The sequence below is a fragment of the Syngnathus scovelli genome, chromosome 19 (genome assembly GCF_024217435.2).
Source record: "Syngnathus scovelli strain Florida chromosome 19, RoL_Ssco_1.2, whole genome shotgun sequence".
NCBI lineage: Eukaryota > Metazoa > Chordata > Actinopteri > Syngnathiformes > Syngnathidae > Syngnathus > Syngnathus scovelli.
The window spans coordinates 837,453-851,264 of NC_090865.1; the positions used below are offsets into that span (position 1 = coordinate 837,453).

A 13,812-nucleotide genomic window follows, 5' to 3' on the forward strand; every position below is an offset into this window, starting at 1 on the left:
TGTGTAAAGGTTCATTTTGTTTCCCCTTTTATAAGATGTATCTGCAGCTTCTCTCAACTGGTGGATTTTCGCGCAATTTTAATGACGGGCTCTGCAACTCTCCACTGCCAGCTGGGACAGTGTGAGTGCAGCCAAGCAAATGTTCTCTTGCGGCTTGTCACAAAGTCACCTGATCCCCAATCAGCCACGCCGCAACTCTATCGATCCCCGATCCTTCTAATAAAGGGGTGACCTGTGCGCACACATCCAGAATGTTCCCATTTTAATATTCAGCTTTCCGTCTCCGTAAATCAACGACACGCTCGGTCGGTATTGACCGTCAATCAGCAGTATCATAATTGATCCGACTGCTTGTGCGGCTTCAGCCCACACTGGTGTATTGATCACCTCTGGATTTTGTTTTGAGGGATCTTTATTGGAAATTCATTTATCAGACTGTAATTTCATTTTCTTGACTGTCTATATCATTCTTACTGGATGCACAATGGAAGGAAACTGAGTTACCCCACAGAGCCTTTCTGATTTTTTTTTTTTTTTTTGAATACACCATTCTGCTGCTTCTTCCATTCATTTTTCAAGCATATTTCCTGCCTGTTGAGCTGTCATAATCCATTTATAGGCAGTGGTAGCCTAAAGGTTAAGGTTAAGTGAAGAGTCATTTTAAATCCCTGGACCAGCACCGATAATAAATGGGAAGCACGGTACCATTTAGATAGGCCCCTAAAATCCAATTTTTCGTTTGATTTCCTCTTTGGCCAACAATAGTAGGCTGTTTGAAATGCACCTCAGGTGTGAATTTGCGTAACTCTTTAAAGGTCAAGCAGCCGTGCCCCAAAAATAGCACGGATGACGGGCAAAAGCGTGTCTTTAAATACACCCATGGAGCCGACCAATCAGCTCTCTTATCCTGGTCCTCATTGTCTCATCAATACGCCTTATCCCGCTTGACTTTCTTGCCTGCCGAGATTTGAACCCTGACCCTCAAAACAGACATGTTGGATCCAAATACAGAAAAGGAATCAGTCTTGGTGGAGGGAGGTCTTCTGCCTTTTAAGTGTCGAGCTCCTTTTGATGGTTTACCTGCAAAACTGATTTATTCTGTTTCTGCAACAATGCCATCAATAATGTGATAAATGTTTGCTGTGGGTCAGGTGGATGGGCAGTTCCGCTGAATTACAATCTGTCTGATTCATCTGTGTAGATGGGAGGTTTCGCAGGTCACCGGAGGCGTCGGCACTGTTATAATACTGGGCTAACAGGGACAGGGTTCGTTTCAGCGTCAGCCCACACAGGCACTGACACAGACGGGAAGGAGAGAAGCCCACAGGCGGAGTCTGTTCACCGCAGCTAAAAGTGGCTGAGAACAAAAAAATAGACACTTCAATATTGCTACTTAAAGGAGCAAAGAAAAACAGGATCGTAGCGTGAGATTTTTTGAAAGTGTTATGGCATCATTTAAAATGAAATTGTGTACTTTGCAGGGGAACTTGACACTTAATGTGTGTGTAAGGGAAGCCAAGATTTCATAACTGCCGTTAAGAAATGCATTCGTGTGACACCTTTCAAAGAGTAATCCCGGGTTTACTGGAAAAGCTCTGCCAGATTTATGTTTAAATGCTGGATGTGAATTTTGTTGTTGTTGTTTTTTTTTAACTGGGATGTTATTTTGTCTCCACTACACCAATAGTGTTCTCATTCTCATAGTATGCTAATGTTGAGCCAAGTACATTGTGGTCACATGTAATTGGCGCACTGGGCAGCTGTGTAATTTTACTGGAAACAAGATGTTAGTGTTATGGGCCACCGTGTGTGGCGCTAGCCATAAGTTATGCCCCCTTTTAAAAAGAGCAACTGACAACAGAAAACCATAAAACAACACCAAACTGCTCTGTTTAATGAAATGGCGTTGGCACATTCTGCTCCAAATGTTCATTTGCGCATCAAATTTTCCGGATTGGTGGCCATGAACATTCACATAACTCTTGTTTGGGTGTAATCGCCATGCGGAATGTGCAAATATCCAGTTGACCACACATGGAACAGATAGTCACCAAGTAGTTGTTGTTTTTTAAATACTATATGGCTCTGGATGGACGGACGGACGGACGGATGGATGCAATTGCGGGAGACAGAAAAGAGACTTCAGTATAGATGGATTAGCACGTCAGCGGTAACCTACATCACATCACTCTTCAAGTGTTGCAACAGCTCATCGATCAGGCCTCTGCCACCCACGTTCACGGCTCTTCCCTGGCTGTAATCCATAATATCATCTCAGGCTCGGAGTGCTAGGTGTGCTGTAGGGGCCCTCTATGGGAAATGTGGCGTAATGGCAGATCGATAGACTCGGTACGCCGCCCGTCGTTTTGTCCTCATTAGGGTGAGCTGGAGCCTGGCTCGGCTGACTCTGGGCGAGAAGTACACATTTGATTGGACACAAACAACACTTGTATTCGAGAAAACCCAACATGGGATTTGAACCAAGATCTTTCCGCTGTGAGGCAGACCGATGTATTCTCTGTTGCACATTTTTTTGCCATGTTCTCCTCTCAGCGCCGCATTCCATTTATCAGGCCTTGTCACCGAGTCGCGGGCGCCATCCCCGTCAGCAAAACCTCTTGCGGACTCTTTTAATTTCCATGCTGAAGGATGCGAGGACAGTGCGGCCCTTGTGAGCAGTATCGACTGTGATCTGTCAGAGGTGCACCTTTAGGGCTCCGGCTGTTGTCTTCCTTCCTTCCTTCCTTCCTTCCTTTCTTCCTTCCCTACTTGGGAACTGTTGTGTCCTTTTAAACAGATAACGGCATTTTTACATTGAGACAGAATGTTTAATTTTGGTTCATTTGTTATGCTATATTAAGACACCTTAGGATGAAAATGGCCAATGACAAACTGAGTGAACTTAGTATGTGTTCATCCAATGCGTACAGAAATATAGTAAATATGTCACCCTCCGAGCAACTGGAAACAATTTCATGTTTGTCTTTACGAGGGCGCTTGATGTTTGCTGGAAGTGGGACAGCAGCTGCTGTGTTAGTCAGAAGAGAAGAGCGAGTATACCACGTTCTGTGCTGTACAATCCCGCCTCTGTCTCTAAAGCAGAAAGTCAAGTTTTTTTTTTCCTTTCCCCCTTTGTTCATTGCAGCAATCTAAAAATGCAGAAAATATTGCCACAGAAGCGGATGTCTAAATAAACAGGTCGTAATTCTTCCGAGCAAGCCCATGTGTTTCATCTTGTTCTGTCTTGGAGAACAATGCTGTCTGCACAGTAATTTGCCATTCAAACAGTGGACTTGGCATGGTTGCCATGTGCAATTTATTAATCTGGCTCCGGGGCACTAACGATTGTGCTTCTCCAACACTGCCAGGCAGGAAATGCTGCCGCTGCTATTTCAAGCTATTTCAATTTAATTGTGATTTTTTTTAATGAATCATGTTGACTATTTGCCGTCCGAGTGGTTTAGTATATTGATTGTGTAGGGGATATTGGCCGTAATCAAAACACATTCGACACTTAGCAAGTGTACCGTCGTCGTTTTGCGGTTTATTGTTAGTGGTTTGGTGCCTGCCGTGTTAGTTTTCGTTTAAAAGGCCGCCGTGCGTGACCGCTTTGGTGTAAGCTACTTGCTTGATTAGAAAGCTATTTCTCGAAATGCGTTGTTTCTCCTTTGGTCTTCTGTTGTCTTCCTGTCTGCCCCGCCCGCCCTCTCCTTCTTTCCCATAAATACTGCCTTCCCAATGTGGGCAGACAGGTCAAGCTGGCTGATGGGAATCAGACAGTTGTTGATCCAATTAGAGATAGCCCGGAGCAGCGTCAGAGAACATCTGAATTCCAATAAAACAAGGTCTTCTCCTTTCTTCCTTATCCTTGTGCTCTCCAACACATCCTCGCAATAAAAACGTCTCAAAATGTCCAAGCGGCTGGCTTCTCGGAGATGCTTAACTGGTATAAATTTGAGCCAAGGACCGCTAGACACCTGTAACGGAACATTTCACCCAGCTAAATTGTTTGTTTTTAACGACAGCTTTTTACTTAAGTGCCTCGTAGAACTTAGGTGAACAAATTTGAGAAGTCAAGTAATACCTGGATTTCCTCCCCTAATCGAGTAATCAATTGCATCGCTTATTGAAAAATAACCTTCAAAAATGATGTATGATTTAAATCGATTTGTAAAAAGTCTTCTGCTTTAGTTAAAAAAAACAGCGCTAATAAGTGAAATTTGCAAAGTTTTCATTTCAAAGACTAATCTTTAGTACATCCGCACGTATTTATTGGCGCAATTTACTGTGAGCTAAAGTGTCTGCTAATGAGCAAAAATCCATTGCTGTATCTTCAGTATTGAACCATGTGTTGTTTTGCATGGCTTCATCTCAGCACACACACACACATCTGCATGTGTTATCTTTGGTAGCAACTTGAAAACAGTTTGTTTCTCTCTCTCCTCTTGACAACCTTGTTAGTGGATGTTGTTGACATTTTTACAGATTGATTCTTAGCTCAACCTTTTGAACAGCCACAATGCACGTGTGAAATACATTACATGGGCAAAGGTAATGAGACATGCCTCTTAATCAATTCCTTAATTAATCAGGGTTTAGACAAACCATCTCAGATCTTCCCGAATCCTAATTATTGACTCTAACAAGACATTTAGGATGATTATACGTCCAACTTTGTGAGTGTTGCCGCACGACGAAGCTTCACTTCACCTGCTGTAGAAACTTGATCAGGGTTAACCAATTGAAATCAATGGCTTGCAGCAGTTCAATACAGTCTGCGCTAGCTGAAATGACATCAGAAAAAATGAATTCATCCACAAATCACGTTAGCTCATTAATGCCCGAATCATTTCATTAAGCTGCACCAGTCCCTTGTCATGTGCTCTCATGGCTTTTATTGGTGATTTATTGTACTCAATTTATACGGCATCATTTTTATTTTATTTTTTTTGCTTCAGAAAAGTGATACATTATGACTATCAAGGCCTCGTAACATCTGCGAGTGGAGATTAAAGCGTCAGCAGTTCTTTTTGTTGGTGTCATCTGTGGCACAAGCACAATAAAACGTCTCCTGGCAGCCATGTCACCTGGCCGGCCGGCCGGCCGGCCACGTTGTCACGAGTCGCCAGGCTCGTAATGCGAATGTGATGACAGGAGAGCTGTCAGGTCCCTTACAGGCCAACAGGTGCACCGCAGGACTGTTTGGATAAGATCACTGACTCAATGTGTGCTGGCCTGGAGCTCAGGTGCTCCCATGTACTGCTCTAAATCATCCAGTAAAAGAGATGCAGCAAAAACCTGAAGTATTTTAGAAAGTCTTGACAAAATGTGCTTGTGTTTGTTTGTTTTTTAACTCAACTAAGGAAGAGAAAATTTGAAAAACAATCTAATACTATACTGTATTTTTTATAATGCATAAAAAATGCTATTTAAGGATATTTATTTACTCCAAATGTTAACATTGATTTAATATGTTACACATCATTCCAAAGCTGGAAAAAAAAAATATATATATACGATAATTGAAAGAGTAATGACTGAATGCTTCATTTGGGAAAATGGGGTTGAATTTCTATATTATAAAGATATATTGCACTTAATCATTTAAAAAGGTTCTACAGAAACCTTTGCTTTGCTCGTGTGTTCTTTATTTACGCAACATATGGAAGGCCCTTTAGGCTGCAGATACAATGAGCAATTGTGATGAATCATGACCATTTCTAATCACTGTGCAAATCATTTGTTTTGTTTAATGCTGAGTGATTGTGCAGGGTAGATAGAAACATTGTTTTTTTTTTTTAATCACGTAACATGCTCATTTCACATTAATGACGCAGCCCAGTCGGATGATTGCTATGATGGCTTCTCAGCGAGGGAGGAAGAAAAGGCATAACATTTCAAATAAAAGACACCGTGGCTGTTTAAGTAAAACACAAAGGGATTACAGCAAACAGGAACGCCTTGTCGAAATAAGCTTCCACTGACAGATCGGTCCCACATAACCATCTCAGAGGTATTTACAGGAGCGATTACGATATTATTTCAACAATAGCCGCCAATGCGCTTTCATGCGCTGCCAGCCAGCTTGGGATGGGCTCGGCTGAGCCTGCCAACATCAGCCATCTGGGAATTTTGCCTGAGAGCTCCATACAAGGCCAAGCAGGAGGAGGAGGAGGAGGAAGAGATTTGGAGTGCAGTTCAAAGGGCCACACTGGGGTCACAGGATGTGGTGGTCCTCTCTAACGCGCCTTTGTCCTCTCTCTTTCTTTGTGCTTCTGCAGCTCCCACCGAGCCGTTGCTGTGTAAATTTGCCGACGGAGGCCAAAAGAAGCGGCAGAGTCAGAGCAAGTACCCTCAGAATGGGAGGCCATGGCACAGAGAAGGCGAGGTGAGTGTCACATCAGCGGAGAACAAGTCTTTTTGACACTTGTGATGAAACAGCAAGGTGGGGACTTGGGGAGATGATTTCTCCTTTTCTCCAGCAGGCTCTTTGAATGTGTGTGCGCGTGTCTATCCATCACATGCTGAGCAGCCCTCTAACACCTATAAACCGCTGAAGCGTGTTTAACGTAAATCACATCGCTCCCAGCCCAAAGCTTCCGGGTCTATACATTGACAGGGTCAGGCCCGACCGAGTGTGGACTCGTCCAGGCGGTGTGCAATCAGGCGGTGTGCAATCATCAGACACCCAGCAGTGGCCAAATGGGAAGAAAAATAACCCCGCTGTCATTTTGCTGTATTTATCCCCCACCCTTTCTGTCATCCGTGAGATGAAAACAGCTTCTTACTGTCTGACCCCAGTTTATTTGCTACAGATTTCTTCTGCCACATATAATTTACCCCCCAAAAAAAACACTAAGCTGAAAGTGGATGTCTTTGTCGTTGTGTAAAATGCTTACACCTCAAAAAAAAAGACAACGTGATCAATTTGTGGTTTTACATAGCTTTCCATCGGTTGACTCGGGATTCTTATGCACTGGCAGAGCTAGAGGGGGGGTAGCGGGGGCACTGCCCCGAAGGTGCAAGGCCAGATCGTTTATAAAAATGTGGGGGTTTTTGGGGAAATTTTTATATGATTGGCCCCCAAGATAAAAATCTACTTTATGACCACAATGATCAGGTCTTTCGCTTTCATCACAATATTACTCCAAACTTTGCCATCAGGCTACTATTTCAAATCAATGCTAATTTGAACAAAGTGCCACGTTTCTCCGCATTTTGAGCTGACACTATTCCCAAGACTCCAACTTCTAAATTCAAATTCATTTGAACTTTTCAAGTGCCATTTCAACTGGAGCACTGTATGCAGTTGTTAGTCATTCCTGCTTGAGGCTCCAGACCAATCTGTGTCTGCTTCTTGAGGGCTAAAGTCGGGGATAGCAGCTGCACATCAGCTCTAATTCCCTGCTTGCCCGCCACCGCCACTACAGGAATGAATGGACTCAAAGTCTGGCTGTGGCCTTCTCCAAAAAATGCCCAGTAAAGAAAATTTGTCAAGGCGAATACTCTTCTAATTCATTCATCTCCTGTCTTCTGATTTGTTTCGAAGCTGTCCTTACTTGATTGACAGTACTTAAAGAATTGCTTCACACATCCCGTCCGTCTCAGCAGTCACACAAGTGAAATAAAACATCAACCGCCCCTGACTACCTTAACAGGAATTGCGTCGTTAGTATTAAATGACTTTTTTCCAACAGTTCACTTTTGAAAGTTTTGGGGGTCAAACAGCAGCATACGCAGGCTGTCATGGTTCCTCCCTCCCTTTATCCTCATTGCGGCAGCAGAGCCAGAAGCTGACTGCATCAGTAATCCCTCATTGGCCATGCTGAGTCCCTGGTCAGGAGATGCTTTGCTGTGGAATTCATCAGCACATCAAACCAAGGGCAGCACTTAGGGGAGGCTTCGTGTGCGCCAGACAGCTGCTCATGTTCTCCCACTGCTATTAGTGAGCATGTGAACACACAAGAAGCAGAAAGAGACGCATGGATTGCGAATTTGCTCGTAGCTGAAGGTGGGACGCTAAATAATCATGGGCTGAATGTGATCCTTGAAGGCGTTAGATGTTGTCGACAAGTACTGGAAATGCGTACTTATGTGTTCTTACCGTTCAGTCAAGATCCCCTCACTTGTGGAATTGGTCCTGGTTGGCTAATCCTGCCCCCTCGCTGCCATCAGCCACTATTCCCTCAACCACCATAGCCGAGTGCAAGTCAACCTCTAAAAGGAAAAAGGCCAACAGATTTGTACAGAAAGATGGGAGAAATGGTTGGGGGGAAAAAAAACAGAACTGGAGGAAGTCAACGTGTGCAAGTTCACGTGTGATGTGTGTGTGTGTGTGTGTGTGTTTATGTTGATGAAATGTGCCGTCCTCAGCAACCTCTGGTTAAAAAGAAATCGGATTAGCTCTCCTCTGGGAGAGAACCTTCAGGAATGCAGATGACGGATTGCGCTGTGCAGGTTTCTCAACCGGCCTCACAGAGAGCCTTGCATACACAAACACACACACACACACACACGGTTTTGTTAGCCACCCAAGGGCATTTGATCATTTCATTCATAAAAAGTCAATTGTACATGATGGAAAAATATATTAATTAATGAATGAAATATCGATATACTATATTTGAGGTATTTCAAAGACCTGTACAAAGCAGTAACTTGCTATTTTGGTGCCACTCAATCAGGTCTGGAAAAGATTTGTGTGAAATGAATCCTGCAGCAAGTCTTGCGAACTGCAGCAGCCGCTAATACGATGCTTTGATGCTCATGCAACTGTTTTTTTTTTTGTTTTTTTTCTTGTGCAATGGACCGCTTGCTTTTGACAAACATATCTTTGGTATCCAGACTACAAATGATCAGAAGATAGCGTGTGTGAAAGAGCTCCTTATTGAAAAGACAAAAGAGTAATTGACCATAATGATGAAATCATTCAGTGCAGCGCTCAGTTTCAATTGGCCTTGTTGTCATCTATTTGTGATCCATTTGTCACTTGTGTTTATTCCTTGTGTTCTCTTCTAGACTGGCATGGCGCTAACATATGATCCTGCTGCAATGCAGAATGGGTAAGAGTCTGACCTTGGCATCTTTTAATACACTCACGTCTTGCCAAATGGGAGCCAAATCAATACTCCTGCCATACATAAAGATTAATGTAGTGCCTCCAACTCCTTGTTTGATTAAGGTAATCAATACCAAGCTGTAATATAAGTTTTTCTTTGAAAGGGTCAGCTAAAGAATGGCAGAGGGGCACGGAAGGAGAATGTCTTTAAATAGGTTTGCATCGTGCGTGTTCTCACTTTGTCACCCTGCCAAGATATAATGCTCTCGGATAAATGAATGTCCCAGCGACATGTTTAAATGTACCCGGAAAGAGAGCACTGAAGCTTTCTTTCTTTCTTTTTTTCTTTTACCGGCTCCAAAGAGGGCTACGAAATACAGGACAGACTTCAGGTTACTAGGTGAATGGAGACTGTTGGACTAGAATCACAAAGTCTCAGAATCTTAGGAATGAAATAAAGCAGCATATCAGTACCCCCCCCCCCCCCCCCCCCCAACACCCTTCTCTGAAGCTAAAGTCAAACCTTGTCTCTTTTAAATGCATGGACTTTTCTCCAAGCTTGCTCCTTAATCCAGACAGCCACAGCATGGTGCTATGTAGGCTTGGGTGTTAAAGAAAAAATCTTTATACAATGACAAAGCTCCATTTGATGTAGGAAAAAAAAAGGAAAAAAATCTGTGGCAAACACCATAAGGCACTTCAAGGGACTGTGTGAGGTGTTATATAAAATATGTTTACTATATCCAGCCAGGGTTAAACTACACCGTGTGTGTTTCCACCCAGCAATACTGATTTATAATCCAGTTTGCAGTCCAGTTAAATCAAGTCAAGTTTATTTTAACCTTGCAGATCATGTTGTTTTTTGAGGTGCTGCACTCTTCTTAACATCCCTCTTTGACTCTTGTCAGGTTCTACTCCTCGCCTTACAGCATCGCCACCAACCGCATGATCGCACAGACCTCCATCACGCCCTTCATCGCTGCTTCGCCCGTTTCCACATATCAGGTGGGCCTTAATACACTGCATTATGGAAAATGGCCGCAGAGTGTATGGATGTGAAATTGCCGGGGCTTTATTTGTCTGTGGAGATAGAAAAGGGAAAAGGGGACAGGTTGCAAAACAGCGTGCGTTCTCTGATCATTTCTTTGCCTGCTCCAGCTGTGCACAATGACATCTGTTTCATAGGCGGAAAGCACAACAGGCGTCTAAACAAAAAAAGGAGCGAAAAGGAAGAAAATCACCTATCAAGTCGCATGGAAAAACAAACTCTCCTCCCATCTCGTTGCGTGACCTCTTCCGCAGTCTCTAAGTTAATACGGTGAAGGATTTATTCATTTTGCAAAGCGGTAAAATTGCTAGCACTTGCAGGGTGAAGCTCCATATTCCTCATCGCTGTGATCTGTGAGGGTAATGAAACAGAACAGAACAGGATCGTGAAAATTGCCTCGCTAAGATGTCAGGAGTGTTAACAGTTTTCTGTCAGCCCACATTTCACGCAACAGCCTTAGCAAAATCTAAACATCCAGCGCCATTGCCACGATCGCTTAACATTAGTGCTGCTTGCTATGCGCAAGAATAGTGCGACACAGAGAAGGGGATGAAGGATAGGTGGAACAACGGGGGCGACAGATGGAGAGACAGGAAAGTCTGGGCTAGCCGCCCGGTGGTTGCGGCAGTGGCGGCGGGAGCTCCAGTGCTGGAAGTCGGCGGGATGGTGTTGCTGAAGGTTGCTGCGCCCCCTCCGTCTTTGCGGCGGCGGCGGCTCACTTGATTAAAACCCGTCAAGGGTCTGCGGTAGAAGGATGGGGAGACGGGAGGGGGAGGAGAAAAGTGGGCCAGCGCGCGTCTGTAATCCGCCATCGGAAGGCTTCCCAAATTGATTTATCAAAAACAATGGCCGGGCTTTTGAGGAATATTAATCCTTGCGGCAGCTCCGCCACCTAGCCAGTGATTTTGCCCTTCAGCCAGTCACGGCGGCTCCTTCATCTTCTGAAAAGCCAGACAGAAAGGAAAGACAAAGACATTTCAAGCTGCCTTATACGCACCACACAAGATCAGTGATACTCTCTCATGATTAGTTTAAGGAGTACAAAAATGGCCATTTATTCAGCAGTCCGTCCATCCATCCATCCATCCATCCATCCATCCATCCATCCATCCATCCATCCATCCATCCATCCATCCATCCATCCATCCATCCATCCATCCATCCATCCATCCATCCGATGGCTACTTAGGTAGCTAGCATTCATACATATTTCAAACAAAACCTGACCTGAAAGTTCAACATGAATCTTTTTACACCTTTCACGTGTTCAATAAAAGACGGTTGAAGAACGTTCAACCCTGGACACAAGCTCACCTCCTACCTGATCAAATGAAACCCAATTACAAACATACTGTAACTGTAATCATATCAAACATAAATAAATCATTGATCCCCATCACAAGAAAAGCAGACATGTCATGCTCGCACATAATCTATCCATCTTTATTTGTACATGACTTTTCATAACAGGTGGCTAGCAAAGATGAGCTCCGATCATTCCATTTGAAAAGACACGAGCCATCTCCTGACCTAAATAGATGAGTCAGCTCAAGATTGAATCAATTCTCGCAGTCCCCAGCCAGCCATCGCAGACTGTGAAATCCTCATCATTGTCATCAGCATTAATCTGGGAAATTACCCTTGAATAAAAGCATTCTCGTCAATATCGCACCCTAGTTTATATTCCAGAGATATCGCAGGAATTAATAAATGCAGTCATTTGGGGAACAATTGTGTTCATAAGCACAGTGATGCCAGCCGTCCTGGATGCCATTAATAGTCCATGCATTGTATTTCCCTACAAAAAAAAAAAAAAAAAAATGAAGTGTCATTGCCCCTGCCGGTGACACATATGCTTTCATCTAAGTGATACAAGTGTTTTTCCTTCCAGCTTTATATCCAAGCACTTTATCAGCGACATGTTGCCACAGGCATTGTTATTTTATTTTTATACATCAATCCTTTGAACAGCAAACAATACTTTATAATCTCCTCCTCACCCCTAAGCGCCTCAATTTCTGACACTAAATTTTGTTTCTTGCTGTTTTTGTTTTTTTTTTTTTCCCCACTCCCTGCCACAATTTTCTGTAAGGAGCTATTACTCAACAGGGTCATTGATAAGCTTTTTCTTTTATAAGCTGCTTTTCATTGACCTCCAGTGATTGAACGTGGACACGAAGAAAGCGAATCTTGGAGTGGACATTTGCAGATCGGCTATCAAGAGATCGCATGGAAGTGCAGAACCTGATATTTGTTCCATCCATCTGCTTTAGATCAACATCTAAAAAGTGATCTAAAGCCTTAGAGCTGTAAAAGTAAATCAATTATTCGACAAATAATTGATTTGCAAAATAATCCAGTAAAGCCATTCATTTTTATTGTCTACTGCCTGACATATTTTGTCAGAAATATATGTACCAACATTTCCATTTGAAAATGAACTCTGCCTGTCTTAGGTAGAGCCGTGGAGAGCAAACATTGCCTCTCTAAATAAATAGATTTGGCTTAATTTTGTTGAGCATCATGCTTGTTTAGATGCCAGTCCAAATCACGATTTTGGGTTGACTCAGAGGATTTATTGCTCTTAGAGCAGATTATTCTGTGTTTGTCTTTGTTTAATCAAATCATTTTAGCAGGATCAGTGGCCAGCCTGTGTGTTTGTCTGCTCCAAGCTGTCTAATTGTCTGCAGTGCATCTCAAAATGTGCTTGTTGCTGTCAGTGGCCATATCCCTATATTGGTGACATTGCATGTTGTGATGCTTGGCATCTCTTTAAAACCTTATCCAGAAAAGAAGAAAATTGTTTTTTCCATCATGGAGTGTTCCCCACCTCCGAGAAAATTTGTACCATGACCTCGTTTGAAATTAATGGCATTATCATAATAGAGAAAGGCTCTAATGAATGAAGTCTATGTTCCTAATAATGAGGTATATTGTCTCAACCACCTGAGGCACTTTTGTGAGTCGTTTCAACTTTTAAGCAATTGAAATGTTTAACTTCCAATCCCCAGACAATTTGTGAATGTCACTTTAGGTACTTAGATTGTCACATTGTAAACTGTATGTTCTTCTCTCTAGGTCCAGAGTACATCATGGATGCCTCATCACCAATATGTTATGCAACCTACAGTAAGTCATCAATTCTTCATTTGTATTCAGTAGCTGCCCATGAATGGCCACTGGGGTCAATTTAAATGAACATTTACCACACATTCAACTTTGGGGTCAATAGTGTAAGGTCACTTTGAGGTCACGCATCGCTAAGCCCCAGTGCACGAGCCGAGCGTGGTAATGGTGAAGAAAATAAGACATCAGCGGCAAAGCATTTTTAGGTTGCACCTTTTAATTGATCCTAGCGGCATAAGTGTTGTTGTTTAGCTCAATAAAGGTTTTAAATCCTTCTGCCAGAGGCTTTGCTTGGGGCTTTTTGCGTCCCCTAAAGCACATCTAGTGCACTTTGTTCTCCTCTTCTCTCAGTTCATTCATTGAATGTGAGTGGGAATCAGTAATAGCTTCACGTTTGATTCCTTAATATCCTCTTAACTCTATCACAGAAAATGATTACCATAATAGATGCCTTTGTTAAAGCGCAGTGTGGAGCAGTATTGAAGGAAATGCTCCTCAGAGGAGCTCTCCGCTCCTCAACTTCTACCTGAGTCACCCCTCTTTGACTTCCTTGATTTTAAGTACAGATGCAAACAATCAC

General features: G+C 43.1%; 1 protein-coding gene across 6 annotated transcripts in view; it reads left to right on the forward strand.

Annotated features, from left to right (window-relative positions):
• The window catches only part of rbms3 (RNA binding motif, single stranded interacting protein), a 152,989-nt gene that overhangs the window by 119,267 nt on the left and 19,910 nt on the right, over window positions 1–13,812 (forward strand). For all 6 annotated transcript variants that reach the window (XM_049751339.1, XM_049751340.2, XM_049751342.2 and 3 more), the window contains 4 exons: window positions 6,282–6,388; window positions 9,019–9,062; window positions 9,967–10,063; window positions 13,185–13,235. In XM_049751339.1, the coding sequence (XP_049607296.1) occupies window positions 6,282–6,388; window positions 9,019–9,062; window positions 9,967–10,063; window positions 13,185–13,235 (299 nt within the window). The remainder of the gene's footprint in view (window positions 1–6,281; window positions 6,389–9,018; window positions 9,063–9,966; window positions 10,064–13,184; window positions 13,236–13,812) is intronic.